General features: G+C 37.1%; 1 protein-coding gene across 1 annotated transcript in view; it reads left to right on the top strand.

The window, feature by feature from the left end:
- Positions 1-17261, top strand: part of ELTD1 (EGF, latrophilin and seven transmembrane domain containing 1) — a 74931-nt gene that overhangs the window by 36267 nt on the left and 21403 nt on the right. The window contains exons 3-9 of the mRNA XM_009884699.1: positions 3507-3659; positions 9734-9889; positions 10415-10485; positions 12228-12401; positions 12494-12677; positions 14936-15052; positions 16147-16340. Of these exons, the coding sequence (XP_009883001.1) occupies positions 3507-3659; positions 9734-9889; positions 10415-10485; positions 12228-12401; positions 12494-12677; positions 14936-15052; positions 16147-16340 (1049 nt within the window). The remainder of the gene's footprint in view (positions 1-3506; positions 3660-9733; positions 9890-10414; positions 10486-12227; positions 12402-12493; positions 12678-14935; positions 15053-16146; positions 16341-17261) is intronic.

Below are 17261 nucleotides of genomic sequence, written 5' to 3'. Positions count from 1 at the left end.
CCCCCCCCCCAAAGAAACATTTCTTAAGAGAGTTCAGCTATTCAGCGAATGTCTTGTGTATCAAACAGACTTGAATGCAGTATTACCATTTAGCCATGATAATTAACCTTGTCATTTGGCCAGTCTTGTTTCTAAAAGTCTCCTGTTTTTTCATCAGTTATTGGAAAAAGGAAAAAATCTTTAATGGGATGTGTGTCTTTTAAATACTGCCTATAGTGTTCAATGGGTATCTGTGCCAGCAATGAATGCACATGATATAATTAAATTAGGTAGCAACAAAGCAGGTGGATTATGTGCCTGCAGTAATTTAAAGTATCCTCTCTGTATAGACAGAAAATTTCCTTAAAAACCAACAAACAAAAAAACCCAATACATTTTTCCATCTATAAATTCTGTTGTTTTTTTCCTGATGTCCTTTAAATCACAAATCCAGTGATATAAATCATGTAAAATTTGGAAAATTACTTTAAGCCTCTGGGCTTCACATTGAACTGCTGTCTGAAGAAAAAATTAAAATTGTTTATACAGTGAACTAGGAGATATTTTTGCCATCATTGTTGATCTTTAAAAATATTTTGTGTGAAATTAGGCAGCTTATTTAAACACATCTAGTCAAACTGTATATGAAAGTCCTTTTTTCTTGAAAACATCTTCCTCCCTTGCCTTTCTCATTAACCCAGTAGTTTTCCATAGCGGGCACCACCCTGGGCCTACTTACGTCAGTGACTTTTATGCCATTAATTTCAATGGAAGCAGGATGCGGTCCAGTAAATTATCCCCCAGCATGGTCTGCTCAGTATTATATTAGACCATGGGAATAGAGAAAAGAAAGCTCCTTATTAATGTAACTCTTTAAAATATCCATTCTTGGGTTTGCAATGTAAGTCACTGCTATTCTTCGATGCTCCTCTTTGATGTTCTAAAGATTTCTCAAATTATCAAAAAGTTTCTCTCAATAGGCAAGCCTTCTGAGGCAACATAGTCACCATTAAACCCCTTACAGGCATCCTAAATATTGAGGAAAAACACCAATAATCCCATAGAGTTAATTAGGCATAATTGTAAAGAATTTATTGATGACAACTGCATGAGTCATTTTAATATTGCTTATAAACTTGTTGGACCACCTGAAAAATGTAATAGTACTGGATATTGAGGACTATAGTTGAGCTTCTAAAAAAAAATCCAAAGAAAAGTTCTTCTATGTAGCCTGTAGCTTTTCTCTTAACAGCTCTGTTATTCCTCTGTTTTGAATGAAGTCCTGCAGTGATTCCTTCTGCTTCACATCTTCCATGACTACTATCCCATGAACCTTCCAACATCAACACATATTGTTTTCTAGGATCTATAATACGTTCTTCAAGACCAAGATAACTTGGCAGCTAAAATAGGGTAGTCCTCTTCTTTTGGTTATGAAATGCTAGGGTCTGGGAGCACACTGGGTTTGCAAAAGAGCCAAACACAGAGACACACAGAAATTGTATTCAAACAAATGGACTTTGCTACCAAGATTTGTAAAGTGTTCTCAGGCCTTGTCTCCGCAATGCCACGTGCCAAGCTGGATTTTTCATATTCTCATGCTCAGCTTTTGAACTTGGATAAACATCACATTTATTGCTCTCTATCATAATTTCACTTAAACTAGTTTAGTTTTACTTTGGCGTTCTTTAAGTGAGATCCAAATCATACAACTCTGCTGTATTCTCATGAATACCAAAGCTGTAGAATAAATATTGTTGACGTATGTTGGTAAAGTGCTTTTATACTTGGATTCCTCATTAAATTACATTCCATTTCAGTTATAATGAGCATAATCCACTTGATACTGTTGACCAAAATTCCCCTGAGGAAAGCTGCAGTTCTGAATTGATATTTGCATCTCTGAGTCAACTGAGTAACATTCAACATCATGTAAGACTTCAAATCTGACAAATGTCCTTTTCCAACTTTATTCTAGGGGTTGTGACTAAGTTATATTGCAGAAATGTATTCCTGCAACACTTTACAGCTCTTGGTGTACTTTAATCTTGCCACTTCCGTAGCTTACGTGACACTTTACTTATCTGTACACTATCTCTGTAAACACCTTATGAGAACACTGACCATCAGGAAGCAGAAGCACCTTTCTGAAACTCATCCCTGGGCGTCTTTTCTGAAATCATATTTCTTCTACCTGTCACGCTCCTTAATCATTCCTCTTCTGCAATAAATTGTTATTTCTCTCCCTGTTAGAATTCTTTCCTGTCATTCATCATGTTATGAGTACCTCTTGCCTGAGAACAGGAACAAAATCCCAGTAGACTTCAGGAAGCCTTTAACTCTTTTCCTTTCTAACCATGTAGAAAATAGACAACTCCACTAAGGGTGTCGTCTTCTTTGGGGGAGTTTAGTTGATTTGTTTGTTTCAGGGTTTTGGGGTGCTTTGGGAGAAATGGGCTATTTGGAAGAAATTAATTGTCAGTATTGTGATTGTTACTCAGTTTCACAAGTTGACTGTTTGGATAAGGAAGTTTTTGAACTTTTTCTCAAGCTTGGTCTGAAAATTATTTAGTAGACAACACGGACCTTGGAAGATTCTGGAGAGGAAGCGGTATTATTGAGTCATTGCAGATCAACTATACAGCTCAAAGCTTGAGTTTATGATTTTATTTGACCTTTGATAAGGCTAACTGGATCCCCATGCTTACAATGATAGCACATGCAGAGGCTCTGTAGAGAGAAAGTAGTCTTAAAATTCGTGTATATAGTTCCTTTTTCATGTATGACTGGGGGAATGGGATTGGCCCTGTAAAAGAGATCATGTAATTTTGCAGGTACAAAACTGATGATTTGCACAGCAATTGCTGAGAGGCAAAGATCAAGCCACGAATCTTGCTCAGCTGCTTGTTAAGATCTTTGGGATAATTAAGAAAAAACAATGCACTTGAAGACTCAGGTCAGTCAGTAGGACGAACTTTGTAAGTCTGTTATCTGGGACCGCTGAGAAATATCACAGAAGGTCTTCAAAAACAGGCCAGAAAAAAAAAAACAAACTGTCAGTTTAGCTATATTGATCCTGTTTTGGTGTTAGGGAATGAAATGGGTCATTTCTTGATATAATTTTCAGCTCTGTTTTCTATGATTCTGAATTCCCAGATGCATCTTCAGGGTATCTCTCTACCCCTAGATTTTTGGGTAGCAAAAAATGTTATCAAATACAACCATGGCAGAATGTGTACTTGTCTCAATTCTTTATTCCAAGTGAATATCCAGTTAAACCTTTCACTTCAGTATCCCGCTGGTTTTCTCATTTGTTGACTTGCGCAGGATGAGGGCAGAAGAGTGCTGCTGAACACCTGATTACATCCTTGGCAATGGGAAAACTATATAGACAAACACCAAGAGTGCCAGCTCAGCATTCAAAACTTGCATAAATAAGATACCGGAGGCCAAATTTAGCTTTTACTTTACTGTTTTCTTCAGTCGGCAAATGCAAATATATTTCTCCATAATTTATGTCTTGTCAGATGATAATGAATGTGAAAATGCTACTCAGCCTTGTGGAGAGCACGCCAATTGCACAAACACGGTGGGAAGTTATTTCTGCATGTGTGCGCCTGGTTTCAAATCCAGCAATGGTCAACAAACTTTTGTACCTAATGATGGAACCTCCTGTGTGGGTAAGTTATTAATGTCTGCCAGCTAGCTTTACGTTGTCACTCTTCTCTTATTGCTTCTGTTAATTGCAGAAATCTAGCAAAATGCTTTCAGATTTGTGAAGTTTGGGGCCTGGGTATAAAATACCCAAAATTGGGACTAGTACAGACTTAATATTCCAGTTGAAGCTCACACTTCTCACTGATAACAGAGCACCTGCCATCGCTTTCAGTAACGCTTCAATCTTGACTCTGCTCACAATAATTTTAATCCACATGTCACAGTTTTAGACAATGAATGTATAGTTAATGTAACACAGAAACCCCCAATCCACCAAATTATGCCCCTGTTTCACTGATCTGTGAGCAAGGTGGTCGTATTCTTAAAACAAAGCAGAGTGACAAAGTATTCTGCATTCAGGTGGCTCAGGACCAACAAAATTCCCTGTACGTCTGACCTACTATGCTCCAAATATCTTTTGTTTGGGGGCTTTGGTTGGGATATTTTTGGTAATTTTTCAAGTCTGATCAAAAGCAATGAGCAAGATCAGTAGTTATCCTATCTCCTGTGCCATCCATCAGCCTCTGTTTCTGCAGGAGTTGGATAGAACATGTTCAAGATTGCAGGGGAGGAAAAGTTCTCTGGAAAAATGTTATTTCTGAACAACTATGTGATCCTTTAGGATTTCCTTTGAATGGAAGAACTGTAACTATTTCTCTTTTTTTCAAACTCCTAGTAATTTTCTCTGTATGTTGCAATAGTCCTCAGGGAATGGGAAAATGAGAAATAAATCTATTGCCCTTTACACCTTTATGCTGACTGTGTCTCATTCTAGATATGTCTCCTGTGAGCTTGTGAGTGCTGACAACCTCTCTTCTTACTGTTCTTAATATCAGCAGAATGGCTGCATATTAAGCCAGAAAGTGATCTAATCAACATTTCTTGCTCATTGCTCACATCCATCTAAAAGAGCTCGGCTTTATCCAGCCGCTATGAATCGTTCTTAAATTAGCTGGGACTGAGACTGTTAGCACATTGAGCTGTAAATATTCTCGCAGTTTCTGGTCCGGGCTTTGATTTTTACATTATGACATTTCCTCAGCCTCAGAAGTTTTGTCTTCAAAGTTATTTCTCTGATTGTTCTTGTGACACTTTAGTTTTTTACCATTAGCTTGCTAATTTCTTTTTTTTTTTTTTTCCCTTTTTTCTTTGCTGGGCAGACTGATCTTTTTTTATCCTCTACTGGGGGTTAGTTTATCACTTTTCTTCTGCTTTTTGCAAATCCATATGGGAGGAGTTGAGAGCTTCCAAAACTCACACTGAAATAAAGAATTACCTGTGGGCACCTTTTCTCATTAAACAAGTGTACCAATTACTTTCTTTACCAAGGAGTGAGTCCTAAAGACAACCTTTTGATCCACAATTAATTTTTCTACTTTACCTATCGGGGAAATAATAAGAGGATATTTTGTGCCCAATGGATCTGCTGCTACAGATATTAGATATGATTTGCACACAAGCAGCTGACAGTAGTGTATTCAGGGTGTACTATACACAGCTGAAGCAAACACCAAAGTTGTAAACACACAGCAAGTTATCCAGTACAAATTGGAGGACAAAGCTACCAAGTATCTATCCTAGCCAACTTTATAGGGCCTCAAAATATTTTCAGGTTCTGCAAAGTCTTAAGTTTTCTTTTTAATATATGCGTATAATGTACATGGCAGTAACTTTAAAAATACAGTGGTTGAATTCTGGAGGGCATGCTCTTGTGCAACCTATTTGTTTATACCATCAAACCTACCTGGAGTTCCCAGTGATGCAAGTGTGGTACATCACTGTGCGTGTGTGAGTCCATTTCAAAGTCTGTGTGTATACACATGTTTGTTCCTCCCCTCTTTGGATGTTATATTAAACTTCTGAGTACAAAGTGCTTGTAACTCTCAAGGCAGTGGATCAAAAGAAAACTTGGGACAATGGCTTTGGGAAATGTCAGTTCACCCTTAGTCCAACTAGAATGTTGAGTTTTGAGTTGAGGATCAGCAATATTTCATCCATGTTATCAGGCAGAACTGGTGAAGAGATGACAATGCAACATGCAGATAGAGGCGGAACTGGAGAGTAGGAAGGGAGAAAAAGAGAAGAAGAAAGGCAATGGAGAAGAAAAAAAGAGGAATAGAGAGATGTGATATTTCTGAAGATGATATTTTTCTGCTGTCCTGAATGTGAGCTATTAAAATCTATTTACTGTGTAAAAGCCATGCTTTTTCCTTAGACTTCACATTTTATTGAATGTGCAGCTGCAGATAAAAAGGTGAAATATAAACCTACTTTTTTCTCTCCGGTCAACAAAGTAAAAACATGAAAATGGCCATCTGTAAAATGAAAGTGACATCCGTGCCACTCTGCCTTTTCCAGGAACATGCTATTAGTTTTCTTCAGGTATTTCTGAGAGCACTGGAAAGGCACCCATTCTCCATCACATACTTTTCTGTGACAGGGGAGTTGTACAGTGGATGGGATATGGCATTATGCCACACTGCTAACTTTTCTTTTACCTGTGCAATTCGTAGGCTTTTTCATTTCTACTTTGTGTGTGCTGCTGCTGCCTTCCACAGTATGGAGACACAGGGAGGGAACGTCTAGTCCTTTGCAATTGGACTTTTCAATCACTTGCAAGCTACTAATAAGCAGAAAGTATAATGTAGACATCAAGCTGTCTTGACTGACTGGTGAAGAATCAAAGCGATGTAGGTACAAGCCAGTAATTGGCAAGACTGAACATAATAACTGTTCTCAGTACTTTTAATTTAATTGGAATTTCCTTGCCTGCTGCAGTAAATGAGGAGTGACAAAGCACAGAAATAAAATAAAAGGTTATAAATCTATTTTCACACTAGCCTAAGTGGTGTTGGTGATATTATTTTTCTGATCGGAGCTATTATAAAAGCTTCAAAGTTCAGGTCCGGGATTTGTTTTGAATATTTACTAAAAGGCCAGGGGATTTTGCAGAGCTATGGCACATGCTTTTCTGTTTAAAAAGCTGCTGTTCTTCGACCTTTGCTCAGGAATGTTGTCTGTGAAGACTGCTCACGCAAACCCTGGCAGCTCAGTCCCGCTCCCATCGTAGATCAAGGAGGACGGTTTGAGATCCTCGCCCCAAAAGCTCCAGTAAAATTGGATTGCTGAAAGCACTGACAAGCTGTTGTCCGTGTGTGGTCCAACAATTGCATATTTGGTTAAAAAGGCATAACTACAAAATATAAAGAAACACAAACCTACAGCTCCTGCACACAGCATTTCAAAGCAGGAACTTAAAAGCAGCATTCTTGCAACTGTCACAAATTATTGGCTGCCCCCGACAATCTCATTGATTTAAAAGGGATACGAAGCTGATTAATACCTTGCAAGATCAGGCATGTTGCCTTTTAATTTTGTCATCCAGGAGATTTTTTTTTTCTCCGGGAAACAGTAAATTAGATAGGCGTGATATGGACTCATTCCATATGGACAACTCCACTGCAGAAAGTCTATTTGCATATACTCGACAGGGTGTCTCTATCAGACTTTAAATAGCCATCCTGTTGCCAGAGATGTGTCTTGGTGCTTGAGTTTCTGCTGTTGTTTTGGATAATCCTGACTTCTCATTAAAATCCCCATTACGCTTAATATCTGACATAATTGCAAAAAGAACGGTAATTTGTATGAATGCCCAATAATGACAAATAAATGATTTATCAAACTAGGTTCATGAAAAGCAAATTATCATCATAATTTTGAAATACTTGCATCAGTAAATCACATAGAAACCTGATACTTAGCAATGGTAGTCTGGAAAGTATTCAAATATTTATTTATTTATAAGTCATTGTGAGTTTTAGCAAAGCTTGTTGTCAGTTGCTGGTGTTTTAGCACTGCATTACATGCTGAATATCTTGTTAAGATGTACATGTCCTTCTTCGTGTAGCTGACAAGGCCAAAGAAATCTTTGGTATAAGGCTGATGTGTGTTCTTATACAAATTGGTATTGTCATGGTCTTCACCCTTGCCACTTCAATTCATTTGAAGTTTGTCTGTCTTGCACAGAGTCATACAACAAGGCACTCACAAGCACCCACTTGTTTCAAAAGAGCTTTATAATTTTCTGGTTTGAGAGGTTATTTAAATGCCAAGAGTAAGAACTTTAGCCTTATATCTTTAAATGACAGTATTTAATTATGAGGTAGCCTGTGTGTAGCACTATATCATGCTTTTCCCCCCCCCTTTTCTTCACTTTTGCCATATTCATTGATGGACAGCACGGTCAGCTCCATGGCTATGAATACTGAGGTCACAGAAACCGTACAATACAGAGAACGCAATGCTTGGCTCATTAAAGAGAAACATTTGCAGTTTGGGGCATTAAATATGGAAAAAAACTATTGCCCTGATGCAAATAGTTATAATTTAACCTCATAAATTAAACTTCAGTGCTTGCACCAACCCATTCAAACACACAGCCTCCTTGGGGGCTCTCTCTGAAGAGCAGAGGTGGTTGGGGACGGCAAGTGTGCTTCCAGCCCCACCTCTCCCTCTCACCTGTGCCGTGGGGGAGGCGGAATGGCTTTTTAATGGGAGATTCTGAACCTCGGGCTTAAATCGCAGCATTTCAGGTGCAAATCAGAACCACTGCTCAGTGAAGAAAAGAGGGATGTGAAAGTGAAGTGGGACCTCAATCATCTCATTGAATCCCAGGAAGACCTCTAGGATTGTGGACAGAAGAAAGGGAGCCGGGGAATTAAGCACAAAACAGCAAAAAGTGTGTGATTCAGAAACTGATGAAATACTCTATTAAAAGTTTAAACGCATTTTACAGTTGTCCCACATACAAAAAAAACCAAAACAAAACAAAAACACCCACACCACAAAAACATTCATCTGATTATTTATGGAGCATCTCTTGCCATTAGTAAAGAATGTTCTACGTAGTTACCGAAAATGCTGTCCAAATAGGCTGATGGCCCCCAGATATCCTTCTTTCTGCATTCCCTCGATACGTCCACAGACACGTAGTACATTTTTCTATTCTTCCACAGTTTCCATTTCTCTAGCAACCTTATTTCACATACATTATTGGTCATTTTTGTTACATTCCTTTTTGAAAACCACCAACAATCTGCTCATGTATAGCTTCTTCATTTTTCAGTTCTTTTGGGCAGATATACCTGTCCTAAAGCTGTCCACTGTTTTTTTTCCTTTCCAGCACAGCACTTCATAGTCCATTACTTCATTCTTCAGAATTATTTGGTGGTGTTCCCAGTTTACTTTCTCTGTTGAGTTATTTGATCTTTATCCTCAGCCAACCAAATAATGCAAAATAATCCCTACTCCAGCCAGAGAGTTAGTACCCAGCTCTTCTAAATTGATTAATTCATGGATTCCCTTCCTGGAATTCATCAGTTTACTCTTGGACTGTGCCCCACCCAGTTACTGAACCTGTCTACCTAATGGCAAATTATTTGGCACAAATTTGACACATATATGGCACAAAAGCTATTTTGGGCAAATGTAATTTAAATGTGTATTAAAAAAAAAAAAAAAAAAGACATGCCAACCACTTTAAAGGGCACAGAGCTTAAATTTTAGACTAACAAGATGGATAGAGTGATCTTTTGTAGCATCTTTTTAAAGCTGTGACTTAAAAGAAAAGGCTGCAGTTTTCTTTCTCTTTTCTAACTGAATCATAAGGCTGAGAAAATCTGTTTAGTCTAATCTCTGGAAAATGGATTTCAGATGATTTGCATCATGCCGAGCATTTTGTTATGATAGAATTAATATTTACACTCGTGGTTTTAAAACATGAAGAATGCAGTCTTATATAGTAATAAATGTGGTGGTATAAAAATATGATCAATTATGATTTATCCTTCTAATCCCTAAGTATTATAATTGGCAGGTGCTTTGCCATTAAGTTTGCCTTTTTAGTTTTTGCTTTTTTTTATTCCATGAAATTTTATTATGAAACTGCTTGCAGTGTGCAGGGCTATTATCAACAAAGCAGCAAGGTGTTAGTCTGTAAATACTTAATAAAAAATTCAATTTCTCACAATATTTGCAGATGTAGATGAGTGCAGCAATGAAGGAACTGTTGCCTGTGGAGATCATGCAAAATGTGAAAACGTGGATGGAGGGTTTAACTGCTCCTGTAAGGAAGGTTATCAACCATCCACAGGAAAATTGCAGTTTAAGCCAAATGATGGCACTTCCTGCCAAGGTACATGGTATTATAAAGGTTTATGTGTTATTACAGAGCTACATCTTCTGAGAAACTCACCAGTGCCTCTTTATCTTCAGTTAGATTAATCAGCGAGACATCAAAAAGAGGCAAAGCGGTGGCATCTACATTTCCTGAGAATAGAATCATTTCATAAATGTATTTTTACTAAACAGTGTGATGAAATCCATTTGAAATAATGGATGCCTCCTCGTACTTGTCAGATCTGTATTCCTCGCTGTAACTTTGAGCTGTCTCTTAACTTCACCTGTGAAAGACCCAAGGAAAGGGGCCAAGCTCTCTACCTGAGTAAAACAAAAGCTCAGAGTTCAATCCAGTGCTGTAATTTTGGCCAAGTTAAAGTCTAAATAGTTGAAGTTTGAGAATGGAGTGCTGCATCTTATGTGCGCCAATTCAGAAAGCTGGTGGTTTGGGGAATTGCTTAGAAAAGAGCTCTTACAATAAGTGTATATTGAGTATTGATTAAGCTACAATGTATAATTAATTTATTTTTAATTTCTACAGAAAATCCGAAGACCAAGTGTGAGTTATACAAAGACTGTATAACTGAACATATTAATAGAACTTTAGCTGGAGTAAGTAGCATTGGTTTATAGATTAATTTCGAAATCCTTTAATTGTTCCTGTTTGAAACTGTTTTTTCAATTATAATAGTTCTTAAGGAGCTTTTAACAAATGCTTGAAGCATACAATTGAACTTAAGCATGTTTACAGAAGTCTTTTTAATAATTTCAAATTATTTGGACTGAGTTGTATGTTCAAATCGTGATAATAACTTGCTGGAAATCTGTGTATTCTGTTTCCAGCAAAGTGAGTCATGATGCATGAAAAATTCAGAAGTGTGGTAATCACTCAACTGCTTCTGTAATTTCTGAAGTTACACATTGCTGCATTTACTGAAGTGCAATTATTTGCTTGTTCGGAGTGAAAGGCAGCAAGATAGCTTACAAAAGTAATGTCAACAAGTGACAAAATAGAAAATGGAGCAATAACATCCCTGTATGCTAGTTTTTACTCCTCAAAACATAGTATGCAAAGTGGTACAGAATTTATAGACTCGAAGGCTCTGGACTCAAGAATTTTTTTCACCAGAAGCAGGGATTCCTGATGTAAATTTAAAAAATATTAATGAATTCACTATTCATTAGTCCACAGCTATAGTATTGTCTAATTTAAAGGATAAATGAAACATAGGCATAAATCAAAACCAATTGTATATGTTGGCATTTTATGTTAAGCAGCTTGCTGAAGTTACGAGATTCAGAAAGATATTAATTTAAAGGGTTTTATTTATTTACGGTAAGATATACATTGTATTAACATGTTTTCTGTGTTAACCTGCGATGTAATACATTATATTAAATACAATAAGTGCTTACCACATTTACGTGCAAAGACATGGTAAATGCCCCAGCAAGATCTTAGAGTGAGATTTTTTTTTTAAAATATGATGTCAAACTAAACTTAAATCAAAGTAATAAGTCAAAATAACTCAATTTTATGTAAATAAGAGCATGTCAGATTTTAGCCTATTTTTCAGCCTGCATTCTAGTTCTATTCAGCTGCAGTCAAAGATGAAGCAAGCCCCATAAAAGCTGTTCAGCAGTAGAGACTACAGATCTTACAAAGTCAGGTATCGAGGGGGGTTTTGATGGATAAAATCTCATTAGATTTCTGGATCGTGAAGTAAGAATTCTTTTCTTATTCAGCCATGAGACTGAAACTTGCAATCTTAATCTTCATCTCACCCTCTCTAGCCTATTACTTTTTAAACTAATTGTTTTATGTAAATGCATTTAGCAGTTCATAAACTGAAGCAGTGAAGGTGAAATATGCAGTACAGTTTCACTAAACTACATTCCTTATAATCTGCATTTGAAAAAAGACCAACCACAAAATATAGAAATACTGCTCATCTGCTCCGACTTCTTCAGCTAAAATTTAACAGAAAAGAGCCAAGGGAGCAACCATATCACGGATATTTGATTATTTTTGCAGAACATTTACTAGTTCATTTTGGAGCATATGATAAATAAAATTGAGCTGCAGTACTAAAAAAAAAAAAAGAAAAAAGTGTAATGATAGCACATTACTTTTTTTAAAAAATCATAGTTGCTTGTTAGGTTATACCAGACATGTAACACCGTTACTATATAGGTTAAACTATTGATTTAATTAGTCCCTCTTTTTATGCACAAGCATCTTAAAAGCCAGTATGTTAATTTACAGAAATCAGTCATTTGCATTGGGTTTACCTCCACTTGCAGAAATGTGACTTTACCTGTTTCATTAAGATGCAAGTTCTTGTATTTTTCAGATTAGTCATTTAAAAACACCCCTGGAGATGCTGCAAGAAATTAATAAGAATACTTTGGGACCAATGTTACCTGTAGATGTGATTTCATATGTTGAAGCGCTATCGTATTCTTCGCTGAATACCATGCATTATGCTGTTTCTGACAATGAAGCACTTCGTAATACAACCATTAACGTGAGTGCATCAAGCCTTAAAGTTGTGGGTTTTTTTCTTTTTTTACAAATAGTGTATGACTCTTCTGCTTAAAAATATGCTTTTATTTACAGGTTTTGGTTAACACTGTGAACAATTTTTTACAAAAAGACAAAATTATGGTCTGGGAAGCTCTTCCTGTAGATAACCAAAGACGGAGCCTGACTAAGCTGCTGCATACCGCAGAACAAGCAACTCTTCTCATGTCACGGAACTTCAAAAAGACAACACAGCTAGATGCTAATGCAAGCGACATAGGTAAGATAAAGAAAATTAATCTAAGGTATACTTCAGATGTGGATTACACTGCGGAGTTTTTCAGCACAATTATGAAGATTAGAAATGGTGTTAGGTGAAACACACAGGTGTTAATTTGTATGAGTTTCATAACTAACACCTGACTTTCAGTGTAGGTATCATAATTTTCAAAGATCGAATATTTAAGCCCAGAATCTAGAAAAAGTTTGAGAGGCTGTGGGAAGTTGTCCTTTCAGATTCTCTTTCAATCTCTCATTATAGTCACACTGTCACAGTGAGTCTGCACCCATCTTGTATGCACAAAATTATCCTATATCTTATATGCATAAAAACACCAGTGGAATGAAAATTGGATTTGCTCTATACAGCTTTTTGACTCTTTTTGGTTCAGTGAAAGTATTGTCAATGAACCTGGAATGAGGATTGTACCTAGCGAGTTAAATTTTGCATGGCTTTGTTTTCAGAGGAATTTCTCATTTTCAGAGGACTTCCAGAGGACAAGAATCGGTTAGTCTCAACTGCACCATTTTGCTCTCCTACCTTCCCCCTGTGTGCTGGTGTCCTCACACCAGCTCCTGTGAATTTTCCTGTGGTGGTAATAGTTTTATTATTCCTTCAATGGGAGCAGAATAAGGCTAATACCAACCTCTTTGGAAAAGACTATTCTAATAAAGCATTGCTGATTTGTTTGGCAGTGGCCACTCTTTCATTTTTAGTTTTCTGAATGTACCCAAAGTGTATGTGACCTGATTTCTTATTTTAGATTCAGTACAGTCCTTCAGTGCCTCTTACTGGTTTGCCATTTTATAAGATTCCTTGATGAGAAAGATTCCTCCTTTGGTGCCGAGGCAGGTCACACCACCTGTTCTTCCTTCACCTTTCTGAAACTAAATTAGTAAGAGTGATGAAAAATAGGGAGGGACCTGTTCTGTGACATAAACTCTGTAGAAGCAGATTTATGTTAATGCAGAGCACCTCTGGGTCTGCAGCAGATCCAGAGCAGTGCCAAGAGCTGGCTGCAAAGCCCCTCTTCCCCCTACACTCCAGCTGAGAGCAGAGACTCTTGTGGCCACAGAGCTGAGGCCATGAGGCTTGAGAAGAGAGAGGATTCAGGTGTAGCCTCTGGTGGCAGTGTGGACACCAGTTAGACCAAGGCGACAAAAAAAAAAAAAAAAAAAAAAACAGATAAAAAGAATGGGAAGGAATTTTCATGTTGGAAGATCAATCATTTTTTGGTTTGGTTTTATTTCAAAATGAGAAATTCTATAAGCTCTTTTCCAAACTGGCCCCAAACGCTAGTTATTGATTCTCAGCATGAATATATTTTCCACCAGGCTTATACATGCCCCACACATCTATTTTGGGACAAGACCCACAACATTACTCCTCTCTCTCCACTGCTTTTTATGGTGCAAGCTCTTGAGCTACACGCTTTTCAAGACTCCAGCCACAGAAAACTATTTCTTACGTCCTGACAAACATTTTCTGACAGCTGGTCTATTGAATAGCTCATATTATTTTTGTGTGCTGTGCTATAAGCAATGCAGATGGTCTAGCTTAGTGATATTCCTCCATCAGTCAAGTTTTAGATTTGTTTGTTGTTGTTTTGGGGTGGGTTTTTTTTTTTAAAAAAAGGCCTGATTGACTTTTTTTCTTCCCATCCTGGGTGATTGAAACTCAGCACTATAATGAACCAAGTAGAGAGCTCGATGTCCTCTAATGTAGTTTTTGTCCTGAGGGGTGATGCTTGTTTGTTTGCTTTTGACAAGACACATCATTATTTCATGGTGCAATATGCATTTGGTAGCACAGATAGATAACTCCAAAATATATACTTTTCAAAAATTGGCTTTTATCAAATGTTACTATTCAGTAGAGAATTTTATGTTTTGCTTTTTATAATTGTGATTTGTGGCCCCTTTCAGAAATGCATTTTTAATAAAGCAATAGCTCTTCCTAAAGTAACCTGCATTATTCTTTCCAGTGCCTAATTTAATGCAAGGTAAATAAAAGACTATATTTTTCATGGAAAGAATAAAAAATATGAGAGCAAAATGTATGCATGAAAATAACAAAACATAGAGGTTTAAGGAAACATTCTATATTAATAGCATTTTTCTTGAAAAATTTGGCACAATGATATATTCTTAAAACTCATGGTAATTATGCAATCCAATAGCACATTTATTAACCTAACTGTAAATTATGGTAGACCGTAATGGAGCTGTGATTTGTACAGTATTTTTCTTCTTTTCCAGCACTCAAGGTTTTTGCTTTTGATTCACACCACATGAAACACATTCACCCTCATGTATACACAGGAGGAGATTACATAAAGATCTCTCCAAAGAAAAGAGAGGAATCCCATCCTAATGGTAAGAAACAGATTAGAGTGTAGGTGGGTTAATAAACCCCTTGGATAAAGTTGTACCCACTAGCAAATAACCAAATGTGCAGTTTGCCAAGACTGAGCTAACTACAGAGGAGTCAAATCACCTTTTTTACTGTTTTACCCATTTATTGTCTCAAGACTGATATTTCTAACATTACTGGTGGCACAGTGAGTATCCAGTGAGTTTTAACACTGGTCTTGGTACCAGAGACCTGAGTTTTATCCTTTTCTCAGCCGTAGATCTGCTGTGTGACCTTGGACTGGCCCTTTCAACTCTCTGTCATTTCTCCTCCAAAAATCGGTCCATCTTTTCTATGTAGAGAGTAGCTCACTGGGGCAAGACCATGTGTGCTTCAGTAATAAAAACCAGCAGGGTCCAGATCTTGGCTTGGACCTCAGAGTGCTTAAGAAATGGCATACAACTGCTGTTGTCGCTAAAACTAAATAAATGTGTTTAAACAGCTCTGGAATTAAACCACCTAACCTAATAAACACAGAGAATTATTATTTTTTTTAAGTCTTGATCTTCCAGCTAATCTGAATCTCACCACGGAAAAATATGGTTGAACTTGGTACCAGGGAGAAAAATCATGACATTTTTTCAGATCAGCACTGCATCCTAAAATACCTTTTGCTTTCTTTTTCCCTGCTTGTCTTCCATCCTGGCTCCACTGTAATGGAAGTCAAAGCAAGCCAGGTACTTCTGAGAGCCCCAGTATTTACCTCAGGTCTGAGCCATTTTAGTTTATGAGGCCTGGCACCACATGTGTAGCCAATTGCAGAACAGCAGCAAGCATATATCACTCTAGAAAAAAATATATATGCATATATCTAATTAGAAGTTCCAATGCGAACACACATTTTTATTTCTAATGGCAGTTACACTGTTTTAAATAAAGCTATATTTCATTGTCTCTAAAACATTTTTATAAGTATTTCACAAAGATTCCATCTGTTTTGCATATTTTATGCAATAGCAGTAATAATGTTGATTGTTTATTGTTTCCTTAATGTCTTCAATTTTGTTCTTCTATAAAAAACCCACAAACTACTAAACATGGTCTGTTTGATTGATAGGCTCCGTTGCAGTTGTCTTTCTGCGGTATAGCAATATTGGTGCTTTGCTTTCATCGCCTAAAAACCACTCCTCAAAAGATACTTCAGAGCAGAGGCAGACAGTAAGCTCATCAGTTATAGCTGTTGCAATTAGCTCAAATCCACCTACACTCTATGAGCTCGAGAAAATAACATTTACCTTAAAGTATGCCAAGGTAAGGGTTTTTTTTCTTTATCAACTTCAAATAAAACAAAGCAATAGCTAATTATTTTACATGATGTAGCCCTACCTGCAGTGTATGACATAATTCTGTTGTTTGCTGATGTGAGTTTAATCTTATTAGAGAAATAAATGACAATGTCAAATGTGACATCCTAAGTGCAATACACTAAATATGGTACAGCTGAAAAGTGCTATGGGACTAAAGGAAGGGCAACAATGCCATCTTTGCTGGGTTGCAGTATGAATAAAATGTAGATGTCTGAACCAGAGAATATTACAGGATCTTGACTATTCTGTATTTAGGCGGGATTTTCCTGAAAATTTATCAGAGGGTTAAGTGTACCTACTAAACAAATGTGAAGAAATGCTTCAAAGTTAATGCAAAGTTAACCTGGAGCTAGAAGGTAATAGCAGAACCTGTAGTATTGCAACTTTGTTACTTCTGAAATCTGAACACATTTATTTAAAACTGAGAGGTTTATTTCCAGTGTATACAGATTTTTCTGACTTCACTTCTACTTGAAGGATCATCTCACATGGCACAAAGACTTATCAGACAGAAGAAGAAAGTGAGACTCTGTAGGGAGGTGGGCAGTGGGACAAGCTGTTAATGTTGGTTACGCAGCTTTTAAATCTGTTTCTTGCCTTCTCATGTTAGAGCTAAAGATCACCGTTATATGAATTTGCATATATTTATACAGCCTCTAGTACAGCGGGGACCTTATCTTTGACCAGTGTTAGTAAGCACTAACTGTAATAAATAATACTAATGGTCTTATTCATCGCTGTCGTCGCACCTGATACAGCAGGTGTGATATGACCCTGGCTTTCTCCCAGATTACTTGGTAAAACGCACAGAATAAGTCTCAGGTTTTTGAACTGGTTATTTGGAAGGAACTATGAGCAGGACGAG

Source organism: Charadrius vociferus, unplaced genomic scaffold (genome assembly GCF_000708025.1).
Source record: "Charadrius vociferus isolate BGI_N301 unplaced genomic scaffold, ASM70802v2 scaffold163, whole genome shotgun sequence".
NCBI lineage: Eukaryota > Metazoa > Chordata > Aves > Charadriiformes > Charadriidae > Charadrius > Charadrius vociferus.
The sequence above is the reverse complement of the archived record's forward strand: the minus strand, read 5'-3'. Positions and strand labels throughout refer to the sequence as shown.